The sequence below is a fragment of the Dromiciops gliroides genome, chromosome 2 (assembly GCF_019393635.1).
Source record: "Dromiciops gliroides isolate mDroGli1 chromosome 2, mDroGli1.pri, whole genome shotgun sequence".
Lineage (NCBI taxonomy): Eukaryota > Metazoa > Chordata > Mammalia > Microbiotheria > Microbiotheriidae > Dromiciops > Dromiciops gliroides.
In genome coordinates, this window is record NC_057862.1 from 477,341,937 (window position 1) to 477,360,319 (window position 18,383).

Genomic DNA, 18,383 nt, shown 5'->3' on the forward strand with positions numbered 1-18,383 from the left:
TTGTGAACTTTTAACAAATATATTGACAACTGTAGTTCAATAAAACTGGTTTTCTTTGTAGTCCTACAGATTTTACTTTACACATTTAAAAACATCCTTCTGAGAAGAAGTCCATAGGCATCACCAGATTGCCACAGGGGTTCGTAACATAAAAAAAGTGAAGAACCCCTATTCTAGAGGAAGTTAAGAAGGCATGATCTTCTAAGAACCTTCCCAATTCTGGGATTCTACAAAGAGTTTTGTAATGTCCAACACCCTTGGAAAGGTTCTGCTGGTCATCTGGGACAAGTAAAATCCATAAGGGCCTCTCTGTTCAGTGCTTTCCATTGGCTTTATTTTTATCATCCACATATGTTACCCAAAATAAGTAGTGTGGTTTGCAATGCACAGTCATATAACATATATCAGTTCATTCGATCCTCTCAACTCTGTGAGATAGGCAGGACAGATAAGCCATACTCATATATATACACACACACACACACACACACACATATGTGTGTGTATATGTATATATATGTATATGTGTGTATATATATACATATATATGTGTGTATGTGTATATACATATATATGTGTGTGTGTGTATGTATGTGTGTATATATATAATCCCCCCCTATAAAATACAAGTGGGGGCAGCTAGGAGGCGCAGTGGATAAAGCACCAGCCCTGGATTCAGGAGGACCTGAGTTCAAATCTGGCCTCAGACACATGACATTCACTAGCTGTGTGACCCTGGGCAAGTCACTTAACCTTCACTGCCCTGCAAAAAAAAAAAATACAAGTAGGAATAAAATAAAATAAAATGCAAGTAGGATGTCTTCATATCCCCAATATTTAGTGCACAGGAAGAGGGAGTGATTTCACTGATACAGGGAATTCTCTACAAGGAAATGCCTTCTACCAATGCAAGTCAGTATATGCTCTGCAACTTATGGTATTGGAAAGTTGCCTCAGTCACAAAGAGGCTAAGTAATTTGCCCTAGGCACATAGCCAGCATACATTATATGTAGGACTCAAACAGGTCTTTGTATCTCCAAATCTAGCTTTCTATTCACAATGTCACACTGCTTCTCATATGTGTCTAGCACATAGTTGTGGCATAATAAGTGCTTGTTGGTTGATTGCTTCTTCTCTCCATCTCTGTTTCCATTTCTCTGTGTCTATTTTCCATTTCTATCTCTTCTTTCCACCATGAGAGAACTAAAAACCAAGGAGATTCAGTGACTTGCCCAAGGTCTTGCAACTAATGAAGGGCCAGAGTCAGAATTAATTAGTGGCTTCTGAGCCTTGAGCCAACACCTCTTCCACTATTCTTTCTCACACAAGGTACACTTTCCTCCTATTTACAGCATTCCAGCAGTACTCACTAAAATGGTAAAGAGGACCTGTACTAGATAAGGTGACTGGCATTCCTGTACTCGCCATCCATCCATCAAGGGTCATTTCTGGGGATTATCAACATCTGAGCTACAGATCATGATAATGCTGTACATGTGTGTATACATGTGTGTGTCTGTGTGTTGGAAGAGTGAGAGATGGGAAGGGGTGATGATATCTTCAGCAAGAATTGTGAAGATTCATAGGGATTCCCAGGCCATGGCAGGAATCCTGATTTGGCATGAAATTGGATAAATGCTCCATTATATTCATGTATGAATGCAAGTTTCTTTCTGCTGAAAGATATCTAATTTACAGTTAATAAGGGTAAAGCAAGACCTCCTACCCTTCTTTGCAGACATGGGAAGCTATGGGTTTAGAATGCTGCATATACTGTTTATCATTGTTACGTTGGTTGGTTTTGCCTAACTGCTTTTGTTATTTTATTCTTTGCTATAAGACATGAGTTAGCATTAGATGGAAGAGGTGGATATGTTCAGAAATAAAGGTAATAATAAAGATATTAAATTATACATTAATCTTTTCATTAAATTTAAGTAAACATTTTAAAGTACTTGTAAGTAAAAAGGGCAGTATTCATTATCATCTTAAAATAGATCAGTGATATCATCTATGGGGTACCCACCAATACCTTCTTATATTATGCCACAACCCTTGTTCACATTCTTCTATTAAGTTTTTGGGGTTTTTTTTAATTAATTGATTGATTGATTGATTGATTGATTTTGCAGGGCAATGAAGGTTAAGTGACTTGCCCAGGGTCACACAGCTAGTAAGTGTCAAGTGTCTGAGGTGGGATTTGAACTCAGATCCTCCTGAATCCAGGGCCAGAGCTTTATCCACTGTGCCACCTAGCTGCCCCTTCTATTAAGTTTTCACAAAGGATACACCCAAGCTGTCTATATTCTTCTCATAGATTTCTTGACATAAAATGGATGCCAAACACCTTTGGTTATCCCTACAACACCCACTGCATCCTTTTATAGTTATAAATCTTTCTGCCTCATTCCCAATGAAATGATCCACCAAAAGCTTCTTTAAAACTTTCCTTGAGGAAAATGTCTGTTTTGGCAAGAGGACTAGGGAAGGAGCAAATTCAAAGACTATCAATATCTTGACATTAATGTTTCTTCATTTTTCACTTCTGCCAATATCTTTATTCTGCAACTTCCCAGAGCTAATGTCAATGACAAGTGCCATGTCTATTCTCCAAGGAATAATCTATGAGTTTATGTAAATACAGAGAGGTTCATCACTGGAGAGAGATGTTGAGTGTGGCCATTAAGATAGAAAGATAGACCATTCAGATGTAATCAGGACTCTAGTCATTAAACTAAGAGGCTTAGCTTGGTGAGTTCAAGCCATCAGCTCTATCAGCTATGGCACAGTGATTAGAGTTCTACACATGGAGTTAGGAAGATCTGAGTCATAACGCCTTCCTAAGACACTTGCAAAAATATTACTTAACCTCTCTCAAACCCAGTTAACTCATCTACAAACTAGTAATAATAATAACAGCATCTAACTTACAGGGTTGTTATGAGGATCCAATGAGATAATACTTGTAAAGCACTTTGCAAATCGTAAAGCACTATATAAAGGTTATTATTAACATTATTTACATTGGAACTTAGAGGTTGTCAAGTTCAGCAGCTTGAAGGTTTTCCATTCTTTTCTATCATCTGTGATTTTAAAATATGAAAGGAATCAAGGCTTTCCGAGACTTAGGGTAGTCTTGAAACTTCTTGAGATAGAACCTAAATGAAAAGAAGAAACATAATTAATACTTTGGCAAGTGATGGACAAGAGACGAATGAAGCATGCTGATATTCTGCTACCTCATGCAAAAGGAGTGTAAATGACAGAACTAATGTATTTTAGCCCACTCTCTTTTATTTAAGAGCTAATCCACAAATGACTGCCACAAAATGATATGAAATGGGTGGATGTTGTTTTATGGAGGGAACACTGGATTTGTAATCAGAACACCCGGATTTGAATCTAGGTTCTGCCATTTCCACTGACTATATGTCTCTGGACGAATCATTTTACATCTCTAAATTTGAGTCTTCTCATCTGTAAAATGAGGGGGATGGATTAAACTAGGTAGCTCCCCCAGCTCTAAAATCCTAGCTTCTCCTAGGATTATTTAGGCCCTTCTCTTCTGCTTCATTGACCCACACCTTGACTCATGGCCATTTGGCTACTTCTTACAGACCAAGTCAAAGCAAGGAAAAGAGTTGATCGCCATGTAAAATTATCAGCTTGATCAAGGTCAAACAGGCAATAGAGACTCAGATAATCATAGACACTCTTGTAAAGTATGTGAAAATTAAACTTGGATGCCTTCAGCCTCTTTATTCTGCTCTTGTGCTCCCTCCCTATTTTTCTCATGCACCAAAGTCTTTATGTTTTTTCCTTCCCATATCTCTGAAAACTAACAGATAACCAAATAACCAATAACAACTTAAAGTGTGGATATTTGGATCTAAACAGGGGTCAAGGTTTTCAACAAAAGCAATAAAACCTTAACAGTGATTAGGAGATGGGGACATTTTTGGGGAACTGGCAGTGAGAGGCTTTTTAGGAATCCTGAAATCACACCATGTGGTTGGCTATGTACTTAATTTACACATAAGATCAACCCTGACTTTAGCCGAAACTTCCCCGTGAAATCCCAATTCATCTTTGATAATATATCATTTCTGAGTCAAGAAAGCCTTCTAGTCTTTATCATACTGCTGTGATTCACTGACATTCAGACAAACAAAGTCCTTAAAATCTAGGCTTAGGAATGCATTGCCCACCAGGGGCCATTCAAAACTTCTGGAAATGCCCTGATCTAAACCATCTCTTTTTCCAGGCAAGTTCTCTTGCTTCAATGAGCTGGTGAAAGAAGAGGGAAATGGTTAATTCTAGTTATCTACATGAAAATTCCAAATAAGGTCTAATTGATGATTCATGAGAACTTACAAGTTCTACACGTGCCTGCTGATTTGTATAAGGAAGAGATAAGAAGGATTCTGAATGGAGAATAAATAAATGAGGACAAGATAAAGCTGGCTGGTAGCAGAGTTAGGTGGGTTGCCAGCAGGTAAACAATTGAACAAAAAGATTAATATCAGCCTTGAGAATGTTCTCTGTCAGCCTATCTTTGCCTCAATTCTAGTCAACATTTTTATGAGGGACTTGATGGAGGCACACTTATCAGTTTTATTAATGGAATAAACCCAGTGAATAGAACTAATACACCATATAACACAAGATCCCCAAAGATCTCACTGACTAAAATCAATAGAAAGATGACCTTTAATAGTCCTATACATAAGTTTAAAAATTTAATTGCACAATGGTGAGTACTTATTTGGCAGCAGGTCATGAGAAATAAACCTGGTACTTTTATCTGATTGCAAACTCAATCTAAGCCAATCGTTTCACATAAATACCAAGAAAACTAGGACTAGCTTAAGAGATGTTAAAAGAAATAGGCTTCCTTTCATAGATTTTATTTCAAGGATATATGATTTCCTCATTGTGCCTATTCCCTCCCTCCATTCAGACCACAGACCCTTCTCCTAGTAGACATTTATCATTAGTTGCTGTGGTCAAAAAAAATTTGGTGGGGGCATCTAGGTGGCACAGTGGATAAAGCACCAACCCTGAATTCAGGAGGACCTGAGTTCAAATCTAGCCTCAGACACTTGACACTTACTAGCTGTGTGACCCTGGGAAAGTTACTTAACTCTCACTGCCCCTCAAAAACAAACAAACAAAAAATTTGGTGGTCAGTCTTCTGGTGCTGAACCTTTCTGAAATTAATGAAATTGAGCTTCAGATAAAAGTCATACAGTTTATCATTGGACCCATTTTTAAAGAGCCTCCAGCTTAGTGGGACCTGCCCCACTTAATTCTTCATTTCCATAGCTTTTTTGAGAGCCCAATGTCATCTCCAACCTACAAGGGGACCTGTGAGGAAGACTAGTGGAAGAACTGATGAACTGTATCTAGAAAATAAAGGTAATTGTCCCATTATATTCAACAGCGGATTTTTTTTCTCTGCCTTTTTTAAGCACACTGCTCTTTTTACAGTATAACTGGATTCTGTAACCTCTACTCCAGTAACAATTGTTAGGCATTGAAAAGGATTAGATTTGGAAATAAAAACAAATAAAGGTTTGAATCCCAGCACTGCTCACTACCTGAACAAATTACTTAGCCCTTCAGAGCTGCAGTTTTCTCATGTAGAAAATGAAGAGTTTATACCAAAAATCTAATCTAGTTTTAATATCTTATTACTCTATAAGACTGAAATGATTTTATTAGCCATACGGCACAAATGTGTTTTTTCCATTCATTCAAATCACGCACAAGTGCAACAGAACAGAACTACACCATCTCAGAGCTGAAAGGTCCTCAAAGGTCATCTAGCCCCATTTATATCTGAAAAAAAGAATCTAGTCCAACCCATACCTAACCCCTCCACCCACTGGTCTTTATTCTTCCTCTAGGACCAAATAAAATAACCCTATTCATTTTTCCATGATGCCCTTCAAATACTTGAAGACAGAGATGATGGCCCACATAAGTCTTTTCTAGACTTAACATTTCCATTTCCTTCAGCCAGTCCTCAGATGTCATGAACTCAAGCCCCTTTACCATCCTGGGTACTCTCCAACTTCTCAACAGCTTTCCTAAGTTGTGACACTTAGTACTGACTATATCAATCAATACGTGTTCTGGAATCCAGTGAGATTTTCACCTCTCAACCACACCTAGTAGCACTTTGAAGAAACATTTGATCAAGGGAAGCTTGATACAAACCATATGCATGTGGGTTTATTTTGTTCTTCTTGTTGTTGAGTTGTGTCCAACTCTTCATGACCCCATTTGGAGTTTTTCTTGGTGAAGGTACTGGAGTGGTTTGCCATTTCCTTTTACATCCCATTTTACAGATGAGGAAACTGAGACAAATAGAGTTAAGTGACTTGTCTAGTCTAACAGAGCTGGCAAGTGGCTGAGGCAGGATATACTCTGCTCTTTCTGACTCCGGGTCTGGTGCTCCATCTACCACGCCATCCAGCTGCACGTGTGTGTTTAACCTTTTCTCAAAAAGATAAAGCTTTCTCATGCTGATTCTAATCATGGTTTACCTGTGATGGTGATAGGCTCGTTTTCCAAGAAAACATGATGTGAAAAAGGCAAAGGCCAAGCCCGAGAATGACCAAGTTGCCACAGCATAGCCAATCCATTCCACAATCTCGCCGAAGTAATTGGCTCCAGATATGTAAGTAAACAATCCTCCTGCATTTGAAAGATCCAAACATTGAAGTCGGGATGAGTTACCACCAGAATGATAGCCCTTCTTCCTTCCCCCCTTTTCAAATAGACACTCAAGTGTTTGACATACATTTAAGATGGCTTGCATATAGAAATCCATGCAGTCATGTTTGGCTAGTACCCTTCTCTTAGAGGTCTAGATCTCTCCACAGAGCTCTTGTCTCTAAGGTGTTCTTGTTAACCTGAAATCTAGCAGAGACCAGGCTTATTTTATCACCAGAGATCATGTTCTTTCACTGGAAAGAAATCCTGCCTTTAAGTGTTCTAGGGCCTAGCTCTGACTAAAGATAGTCTATTTCAAACCATCAGTCACCTCCCAAAAGGAAGGAAATAAGCACTTAGTACTAACTAATTCCAGGTGCTTTACTAATATTAATCTCATTTGATCCTCATAAAAACCCTGAGAGGTAGATGCAGTTTTTATTCCCATTTTACATTTGAGAAAACTAAGGCAAACAGAGCTTAAGTGACTTGCCCACTGTCACCCCATAAGTGTCTAAGGCCAGATGTGAACTTAAGTCATCCTGACTCAGGGCCCAGCAATCACCAAGCCACCAACCTACCTCTGAGTCTTTCTAAAAGCAGAACAAGAGTTGTAACTTGTTTACTCTTATTCACCAAAATTTTTATTATTTCTCTCCTTTTTCTCTCTGAGAAAGAGGCAGTAGGCCAGAGAATATTCTGAACCTGTAATCAGTTAAACCTGGGTTAAAATCTTGCCTCTTTGGCTGAAAAAGTTGTGGTATATGAATGTAATGGAATACTATTTTGCTATAAGAAATGATGAACAGGCAGATTTCAGAAAAACCTGGAAAGACTTAAGTGGACTGATGCTGAGTGAAATGAGCAGAATCAGGAGAACATTGTACACAGTAACAGAAACATTGTGTGATAATCAGCTGTGATACTTAACTCTTCTCAGCAACACGATGATCCAAGACAACTCCAAAGAACTCATGATGAAAAATGTTCTCCACATCCAGAAAAAAAAAAACCAAAAACCCTGTAGATTCTGAATGCAGATTGAACCATACTGTTTCAACATTTGGGTTTTTTTTTTCTTTTTTGAGGTTTTTCCCTTTCGTTCTGATTCTTCTTTCACAACATGACTAATGCAGAAATATTGTGATTGTACATATATAACCTATACCAGATTGCTTTCTGTCTGGGGAGGGAAGGAAGGAAGGGAGAATAATTTGGAAAAAAAGTCTTATGAAAACAAATGTCAAATACTATCTTTACATGTAATTCTAAAATAATAAAATACTTTTATGATTTAAAAAAAGTAAAAAGCCTCTAAAAAAATCTTGCCTCTAACACTTATTACCTGTATGAAAATGGACTAGTTAATTAATCTCATTGAGCTTCTGTCTAAAGGTCTAACAAACCTATGAAATTTCAGATCCTTGACATATTGATGTTTCTGTTTCTTCTATCCACTCCTTCAACCTGCAACAAGTTTTGTGATTTTTATTAATCATGAACAGAAGCTATGTTTTCCCTTGCAAAGATTAGAGTCCATAAAAGTTGGTCTGGACTTTATTTAAAATGATCCTATTCCAGAGGACAACTGAATATTTCCCAGGGAAGCACATACACACACACACACACACACACACACACACACACAGAGTGTTAAAAGGAAAATATCCATATAATCAAAAATACTCAAAGTAAAATGTTATCATTTGGATAATTAACTGGACAAATTGTGTCCAGTTGAATGAATGTATTTGAATATAACTGCACCAAAAGAAGTAACAAATGTGAAGTATTCATGATCTCAATTAAGATAATGTATATAAAGTGTTTTGCAAACCTTAAAGAGCCATATAAATGCTAGCTAGTATTATTATTATTCAGGAAAAATGGGAATATTTGCAGGAACCGAGATAACAATTACCACAATGACTACTGTAATATAAATAAATAAAAAACAATGAAAGACATCAGAACTCTGGTCAATGGGAAAATCCATCTTAACTCCAGGTCCCTCATAATGAAATATGCTTTCCTCCTCTCCTCAGAGAAGTGATGGACTACAGGTGTAGAACAAGGCATGCACTGCTAGACATGATCAGTGTTTTGGTTTGGTTTGCTTAAATACTTTGCCACAAGGAAGGGTTCTAAGAGGATGGGGCTATTATTGGGAAGTGACAGTAGGTCTTCCAAAAGAGCATCAATAAAACATGTGCAACTATACATATGCTTATCTATACAAATAAATGCATATATGATGTGCAAACATTTATACATACAAATGTACATGTGTTTTAATCAGAAAATAAATATAGATGGTTCTAGATAGAGACCAAGATAGAGTTAACTATAGGTATAGACATAGGGGGAGAGAGAGAGAGAGAGAGAGAGAGAGAGAGAGAGATTTTCAATGGAGTAATTTTTCCTTTGAGGGACATAAGAGAGAAAGAAGCAGTGTCAGCTTGCTAGCCTTGGAAATTTTGCCTAATTGCCTGGCATTATGAGAACTTGCCTGCCTCTTTTGTTGAGTTTAGCCAACCCTGCTTTAATTTCTCTCTCTGCCATTAATTTTCTTTAGGATTGTGAGGAAATGTCTCTTTGGGAGCCTGACCTATAAGTATAATAATGCTAAGGTGAAGAAGAGTGTGCATAGTATTTCACACAGTATTTCCTCACAACCCAGAGAAGTATAGGATAGAAGCATTATTATCCCCATTTTATAGGAAACTAGGGTTCAGGCTGGTGAGATAACCTGACTGAAGTCACAGAGCTGGCCTGAGGTCAGTCTCAGACCCAGGTCTTCTGATTCTAAGACCATTCTGTGATTCCACCCACTACTGTCCTACAAAATTCTGTCAGACCTCCTCCCCCCTCCCTACCTCTACCCTACAGACTCAAAAACGGCGAAGGAGTGCATTACAAAATAGCAGCCCGGAGAGTCATATGGTTTTAAAAATACATGACATTCAAGTTATGAAAATAAATTTTTGACATGAAAAGATAAGACATCATTAGGTGATATTTTGACATTTGCAGTCCCCTGCTGGAAGAAAATTTGATCTATGCAAGCTTAATGTGAAAAAGATGAGTTTACCCTTCCTCTACAGGAATTATGCTTCTATTGATTCTGAATGTTTGGTTTTCTCTTGGAAGAAGACTGACTATATTCTTGTTATCATTGTATAATGTGGAAATATGCTTGAATTCCAGCTGTGACTAAAAATCAACACAGTTTAAACTTAAAGTGGTCTACACACAAGTTCTCTTCCAGGTCCAAAACTTAGAAAGCTACACCTAGCACAAGGCCTTTCTTTCTAGTGTAATAAAATAATGGGATTTGGCAGATGCCCAGGGGCCCCACCTGAAAATTGATTTGGAATTGATTGAATTGGGTGAGACTGAGAAATTAACAGAGAACCTACTTAAGGCTGATAAAATTGAGACCATGCCTGACCAGCCCTGAGTGGGGTGTTGTTCTCAGAGGATGTGGACTATAACATCAACAGGAAACCACCCTCAACCAATCAGCTTGAAGGAGTTCCCCTTTCAGGGAGGGAGACAGGAAATAGGAAGGTGAGGGTGGCTCGCTAGATCGGTCTCTTTTCGTTCAAGAACTGGCTTGTGGTGGCAGAACTTCATGCATTCTTTTTGGAAGTGTGGGGTGCTAGGTAAAGCCAAGGTTTTCTCTCTGCCTATCCCGCATAGATCTAAGCTAGGATTTTCTATTCTATAAGAGATCTGTTCTCACCCTCTCTCTCTTCACTAACTTCTAATACACTTTAATAAATACTTAAAAGCCTAAACTCTTGCTGAATGTACCAGTAAATCTTAACTAGTTTTACCAAAAAAACGGGGGGGGGGGGTAGATAAGGACCCACATTAGATTTTAAACATCACACTAGAATCATGATAAGGGACACTTTTGTATTCAAATGCTCTCCAACAATACAACCTTTTAGAATCTGGCCATTTATAGGTTTTTCTGGTTTGTTTTGTTTGTTTCAGGTTTTCAGGTTGTTTTTTTCTTGTCTTTAACTTACTGGGCCAATATTCATAGAACATTATGCTTATCCTTCAGTTATTCAGAAACACAAAGACTGCAGAAATGCCTGTGACTGAGAGGCAAGGTTGGAACAATGTACCATCTCTCAAATTTCATATCCAACCAGTCTTGTTGATTCCATCTCTGACTTGCCCAGGACCACAAAGCCAAAAAGCATCTGTGGCTGGATTTGGACTCAGGAAGATAAGTCCTCTTGATTCCAAGCCCAGTGCTTTATCCACCTACCTATCTAAATACATACAATGTTCCAGGAACTGTGTCAGTTGCTCAGGACCAAACACAATGAATGAAACAACTTGTACCTGCTACCAGGTCTTCCTGTTTCCATTCTATTCTGCCTTTGTAAAATGAGGGGTTGTACTCCATGGCTTCCAAGGTGTCTAAAGCCAGATTTGAGCTCAGGTCCTCCTTTCTAAGACTCTGACAGTCTATTTTAGTTAGACAGAGTTACCTCACTGGGAGAGCTCCACACCAAGGAAATCACTGGTCTAGGAAAAAGAATGTCCTGGACACAGTGTAGACCCTGGGGATAAAAGAATAAGAACAGTTCCTTCCCTCAAACAGCTTACTATCTTCTGGGGTTGGTGGGGGGGGAGAATTAATTTAATAAATATATTTTATTTTTACATCACTGTCACTTATTATATTCTTCCCTTATCCCATACTAAGCAAACAATTCCTTGGAACAGACCTTTTTCCTATCTTTGGCCTTTTTGGTATACATATATATGTATATGTGTATAAATACACACACACACACACACACATATATATATATACACACACACACACATGCCTAGCAGTTGGATCTCTGGGTAAAAGGGTAGGGATATTTTAGTCACTTTTTTAGCACAATTCCAAATTCTTTCTAGAATCATTAGACTAATCCCCAACTCCACCAATATTATATTAGTGTGTCTGTCTTTCTATAACCCTTACAATATTGACCTGGGAGTGAGGTAATATCTCAGATTTGTTTTGGTTTGAATCTATCATTATTTATTAGTGATTTGGAACAATCTTTCATACAGTTGTTAGCCATCTGTCATTTTTCTTTTAAGAATCATTTGTTTAGGGCAGCTAGGTGACACAGTGGATAAAGCACTGGCCCTGGATTCAGGAGGATCTGAGTTCAAATCCAGCCCAAGACACTTGACACTTACTAGCTGTGTGACCCTGGGCAAGTCGCTTAACCCTCATTGCCCCGCAAAAAAAGTAAAAATAATAAAAAATAAAAGAATCATTTGTTTAAATCCTTTGGCCATTTATAAATTGGGAAATGACTCTGGATCTTGAATGCATCTGTTTGTTCCCTACACATCTGGTATATTAGACCTTTATCACAGATATTTGAAAATTTTGTTGGTTGGTTGTTTTTTTTGTTTGTTTGTTTTGTTTTAACCAGCAAGTTTTCCACAGATTTTGTACAAGGGGTAAAAAGACAAAGATGAGTAAGACAGTCCCTGCCCTCAAGGATATCAAAAGTCTCATGGGAGAAACATATACAAATAAATATAAAATAAGTTAGAATATAATAAGAAAATAAGTTATAGGAGAATCTATTAGATTTGATGAAATAAGGGATTAAGGTGGAGGAGCAGGGTAAGATTGGGAGAATTAGTACTGAATAAATTGGATTCTCTCTTCCTATAATCCAATTTTAATGTATTATGGGATCTCTGGGTATAATCACAATAACTGATATGAAAGCAGGGCTTCTTAATCTTTTTCTCCTCACAACTCCTTTTTGCCCAAGAAATTTTTACCCAACACTGGGTAAATAAAATAGGTATACATAACCTTTTACTGTTGTGAATTTTTATTTTGCGATCCCCACATTCAGTTATGTGACCACATAAGGGGTCGCAACTCACAGTTTAAGAAGCTTTGTTTCAGTGGGTAGAGAGCTAGCCTTAGAACCAGGAAGATCTGAGTTCAGGGCCTACCTTTGTCACATGCTGGCCGTGTAATGCTGAGAAAATCCTCTTAATGACCTAAGCAAATGTCTAAAATTTTAAGAGGGAGAAAAGATGCCAACCTGCATAGGTAGGGTGAATTTCCTCATCTAAGAGTACCTTTACCAGTCAAATCCCAGGTCTGGTCCTTCTCCTTATATATGTATATATTGTCTTCCCCCAATATAACATAAGCTCCTTAGAGCAAGGATTGTTTAATTTTTTTTTTGTCTTTACATACCTGGCACCTAATACATTGTAGTCACTTGATACATGCTTATTGATTCATTATTCCAAAACACTTTAATACAATATTTCATTCAGTTCTTATAACATCCTAATGAAAAAGAGGGTATTATCTCCATTTTACAGATAAGGAAACTGAGGCTCAGAAAGGTAAGTGACTTCATTGTTCAGTCATTTTTCAGTCCTGTCTGACTCTTTGTGACCCCATTTTAGGGTTTTCTTGGCAGAGATACTGGGATGATTGCCACTTCCATATCTGACTCATTTTACTAATGAACTAAGGCAAATAGAATTAAATGACTTGCCCAGGGTCACACAGCTAGCAAGTGTCTGAGGAAAGATCTGACCTCAGCAAGATGAGTCTTCCTGATTCTAAGCCCAGTGTTCTATCTACTTCACCACCTAGCTGACCTACCCTGGGTAATTCAGATAATCAGTACTAGAGGCAGGATGCTGGGGGTAGGGAAGGGAAGAGAAAAAGCATTTATATAGTACCTGTCATGTGCCAGGCACTGTGCTAAGTGCTTTTATAAGTATTATATCATTTGATCTTTGCAACCACCCTGAATGGTAGACCCTTTTATTATCCCCATTTTATAGTTGAGGAAACTGAGGCAAATAGAAATCAAGTGACTTGCCCAGAGTCACACAGCTAATAAGTGTCTAAAGCCAGATCTAAACTCAGGTCTTCCTAACTCCAGGCCCAGTGCTCTACCCATTGCACCACCAGATGCCTCCCAGGGCTCCCTGACTTGAAAATCTGACTCTCTGCCTATTAATATATCATGATGTCTATGCTGTTAAAGAAAAGAAAGGAAAGTTGCCAAAGTCAAACTCCAACAGGGGCCAGTCCACTGCCCTGAAAAACTGGATAGTGACTCAATACTCTCTGAGTCTGGGAATAGAGAATGTGGTATATGAAAAAGGCACAGTTATGAAGAGCTGATATTCCCCTTGCACAGGGCATCAAAAAAGTCCCAATGAGGCCTGCTTCTGGCCTGCTTTTCTAGATTCACTTCACACTGTTCCCTCTTGTGGCTTCTAAACTCTGGCCAAATTGTCTTACTCACCATACTCTCCAAACACACCCCAACTTTCTGCTTCCCTATCTTTGCTCACACTGATCCCTAAAATGCCTGAACCTGTTCTGCTCAACTATCTTCCTCATCTCTACCTGCTAAAGTCACCCTTTGGAAGCACCAGCTCAAGAGCTTCCTTCTTCACAAAGTCTTTCTCAATTCCCTGACCTAGCAGTAAATCCTTGCTTATCTAAGATCACAGCCCTTTAATTACCCTTAGGTGCATTTCACATTCTAAATTATAATGGATTTAATCTACTCAAAACTACACTGGAATATCAGCTCCTTGAAAGAAGATATGTCTGCTTTACCTTTCTAACTACTCTAATACCAAGGATAATGCTTTGCACATGGAAGACATTTAATAGATGTTTAATGAATAACTGACTGGTTGATAATGAATTAACTAATTAATTAATATGTACCTCTCAAAAGCCTCTGGAATAAGGACAGGAAAGAAATTATCCTTTTTACCTTGTGGTATCTTATAGGAGATTTCTCCAGGCTTTCTCAGCTGGCGCAGTAAATAATCACTGTGAATATTGATTGCCATTCCCAAGAAAAATATAAGGATACCTAGGAAAAGAAAGTAAATAATAGATAGGTGGAGAATTAAAGCTGTTCTGTTCTTATTTATTTGTGTCCATTAGTTAAATAATTACAGAAAAGGTTCTAAATTCCACTTAGATTCTATGACCAGAGCCAATCCCAAATCAGGGCTGTTGTCCCAGGCCCTGTATTTTAAAATGTCCTACATTGCTGCAATGGTCAGGTGAGAAGAGTGATTCAAGAAAACAGCAGTTAACCAATCAGTGCTTTTATGTCTCACTTTAAAATTGGCAAAACACCTTAAACACATTATCTCATTTGAGCCTCCTGACCAACCTGGAGAGACAAGTACTACAGGTATAATTAGCCCCAGTCTATAGATAAGGAAACACAAATAAAGACCTTAAGTGACTTGTCCAAGATTACAGAGTGAGTAAAAAGTCTGAGGCTGGATTCTAACCCAGGTCTTCCTGAATAGAAGACCAGCACTTCTAAATGCTGCTTTTGTTCTCCAATATTTTTCACTTCCAGATATTAAATATGAAAGTATGCATGTCTAAAAAGATATTATGCATGGCAATTTTTCAGAACAAAAGAGAATTCAATCTCATCTATTTTGTTCCAATATTTTCTTTGACTCCCCTTTCATCCCAAAGGAATTCAATGTCAAGAAGAAATATGGTATTTGAGTAGAGAGTCAGCCTTGGAGCCAAGAAGACCTGAATTCAAATCCTGATTCTAACACCTACTGGTTGTGTGACCCTCAGCAAATCACCTAATTTTATGTTCTAGATGGCTTTCTAAGATCATAAACTGCAAATAAAGTGGTGATTTCCTTTCGTGAAGGAAGTTTCTGTATTGGTAGTTCCTCACAATGATGAAATCATAGCTCTGAATCAAGAAAATAACAAAACGAAACAAACCCATATCACAATATCCCCTATATGAGCACCATCTATTTCAAGGAAAGCTAAAAATATTTTGGGGGACAGGTTAATTTGGTAAATGTCAAAGGAGGGGTGAGCCTCCTTAAGCAAACAATGCAAACCACAAACATCTTCAACTTCACCTTTCCCAATAACATTCATTCTGCTGATAAAAGGACAAGTTTTATCAGGCTATAAAAAAGACAGTTTAACAAAAACAACTATACACACATATATCCACACACTGGTACTCCACTGCATGTCAACAAATAGAAGGAAGGGAAGAGATTTGGGAAGGTAAGGAAATATCTGCATTTCCTTCCATTTTCCTCGCAGTCTTTGCCACAAGTAATGTCAGAAGACCTGGGTTCAGATCTCACCTGCATGACCTTGGGCAAGTTGATCTCCCACTCTGGACCTCAATTTCCTCATCTGTAAAATTATGAGGGTGAACTAAATGAACTAGAAGGCCCATTCCATCTCTAAATATTGAACTCCATGATCCTGAGTTACACTGGGCTAGGAATCAGGTCATTATTGTGGCCAATCATCTGTATCTATGAAATGAGTTCAATGGGCAAACCTATAGAATACATCCATTAGTATATATACATACATACATACATATATGTGTACATTTGGGCTCTAGCTTGTATGCATATGTGTATATACTGATAGATGAGTTCTATAGGTTGTCTATCCAACTGCAAACTATAATTTGGGCAATAGGTGTTCCATATCTACTTGGTTTATGTATATGTGTGGGTATGTGGATAGATAGGTACATAGAGAGAAAGAAAGAAAAAGAAAGAGGAAGGGAGGAAAGAAGGAGGGAGGGAAGAAAGGAAGGGAAGGAAGTAAGGGAAGGAGAGAGGAACAAAAGAGGGAAGGAAAAGAGAAAGAAAGAAATGGAAAAAGAAAGAGAAAAGAGAAAAAAGAAAAGAAGGAAGGAAGAAAAGAGAAAGAGAAAAAGAAAGAAAAGAGGGAGGGAGGGAAGAAAGGAGGGAGGAACAAAAGAGGGAAACAAAAAAGGAAGGAGAGAGAGAGAGAGAGAGGGAGAGAGAGAGAACATGGACAATGAGTCCAGTCCTTATGAGCATGCAAAGAGTGCAGCTGATATAATTTTCTACATAGAAGAGTTTGGGGCACCTATTTCTGGCTACATATAATGATGTGTGATAAAAGTACGTTGGCAAGAATTTGGAGCACATGTAGGTATTTCGTAACTGGTGCCAATCTGCTTACTAAGTGATGAAGAGAGGCCTTCTTAACTGGCTACTTAGAGGGAACTAGAGGTGTTTTCAAAAGACACTAGCCAACCATGGCTCACAGAGAGTAAGGCCAGAGTACTTCTTACATATATATGTGTGTGTGTATATGTATTCATATGCATGTATATGTGTATATATACATGTATTGTGTACACATATGTATATGTGTATATATATTTGTGTGTATGTATGTACATAATATATAATAAAGAGATAATATATCTAGACCTATCTCTATAGCTATATCCTTATATAGCTATAGAGATAGCTACCTAAAGATGGCAATATCTTAAAAAATAACAGTATCTCTATAGATATGGAGATTTATAATCTAGATAACGATATCTCTGGAGATAGTGATATCTATAATAGATATAGATAACTATCTTTGTATCTATATTTCTATACAATATATCCATGACATAGAGATAGCTATTTCTATAATATAAGTGTAGATATCTATTATACAAATATCAGTATCTATATCTATAGATAGGCACCTTCCTATCTGAAGCTATCATGTATCTAGATAGATGGGTTAGATAGATATTTTGGACAGACACTGCAAATGAGCCATAGCTTGGGCCCATAATTGAATAGAAGAAGGAGAGCAGCTGAATTTATTTTGGGAAAAGGCAAAAATATTTGTCCAACCTCTAGCTTCTCCCAAAACAAAGGCCCATGTTTTTAACAGCCCAATTCCTCTGGAGTTCTATGATTGCAAGTCATGGATCACTATAGTCTCTGAAGAATTAAAAAGCAGGGGAACCCAAAAGGCAGTGGATTTTTGGTGCATGGTGCCCATGAGCAGGAAGAAGTATGTGACAAACAATGAATTACAAAGGGGAATTGGAGTAAAGTTGGTTATTACCTGAAGTAAATCGGACATCAGTGTACCATTCATCAGGGTATTCAGCACAGTAAATTAGATAGTATCCTTGAAGTAAGCCATTCAAGGTACAGAAGACAAGGGCACGAAAAAGTAATTCAAGTGGATAGGGCCTTCCTCTGGTGAGGAGGGCATAAATGAATGTCCTGGGGAAAATTTGAAAAGAAAAGCAAAGACAAGTTGTAAAAACAACATAAAAAAAAAGTCAAAGCAACCAGATAAAGTTTCCAATGTCACTTTCTGCATGACACCTTCCCTGATACAGAAGAAATCTCTCCATCAAACAAGATAGTATACAAGAAGGTTTTCAAAGCCCTGATTTATTATTGTTGAGTCATTTTAGTCGTTTCCAACACTTCGGTGACCCCATTTGGGGTTTTCTTGGCAAAGATACTGGAGTAGTTTACCATTTCTTTCTCCAGCTCATATTGTAAATGAGGAAACTGAGGCAAAAAGAATTCGATGATATGCTCATGGTCACACAGCTAGCAAGAATCTGAGGCTGGATTTGACCTAGCTGCACCCTTTCAAGTCCTAAAGTGCTATATAAATGTTAGCTATCATTATCTGCTCTCTCAACATTTTATGGTCCTCATACATTTATTATATTGTGACTTATAGTATGAAGATCTGTGTATAGGTCTCCTAGATTATAAACTACTTGAGAGAAATTTATCTTTGTATCTT

The 18,383-nt window shown here is 37.8% G+C and overlaps 1 protein-coding gene across 1 annotated transcript in view; it reads right to left on the reverse strand.

Annotated features, from left to right (window-relative positions):
• Positions 1-1,187: 1,187 nt before the first annotated feature.
• SRD5A2 (steroid 5 alpha-reductase 2) overlaps positions 1,188-18,383 on the reverse strand; it is a 73,455-nt gene continuing 56,259 nt past the window's right edge. The window contains exons 2-5 of the mRNA XM_043987822.1: positions 17,679-17,842; positions 14,536-14,637; positions 6,553-6,703; positions 1,188-3,159 (exon numbers count right to left, since the gene is read on the reverse strand). Of these exons, the coding sequence (XP_043843757.1) occupies positions 3,093-3,159; positions 6,553-6,703; positions 14,536-14,637; positions 17,679-17,842 (484 nt within the window). The 3' untranslated portion in view covers positions 1,188-3,092. The remainder of the gene's footprint in view (positions 3,160-6,552; positions 6,704-14,535; positions 14,638-17,678; positions 17,843-18,383) is intronic.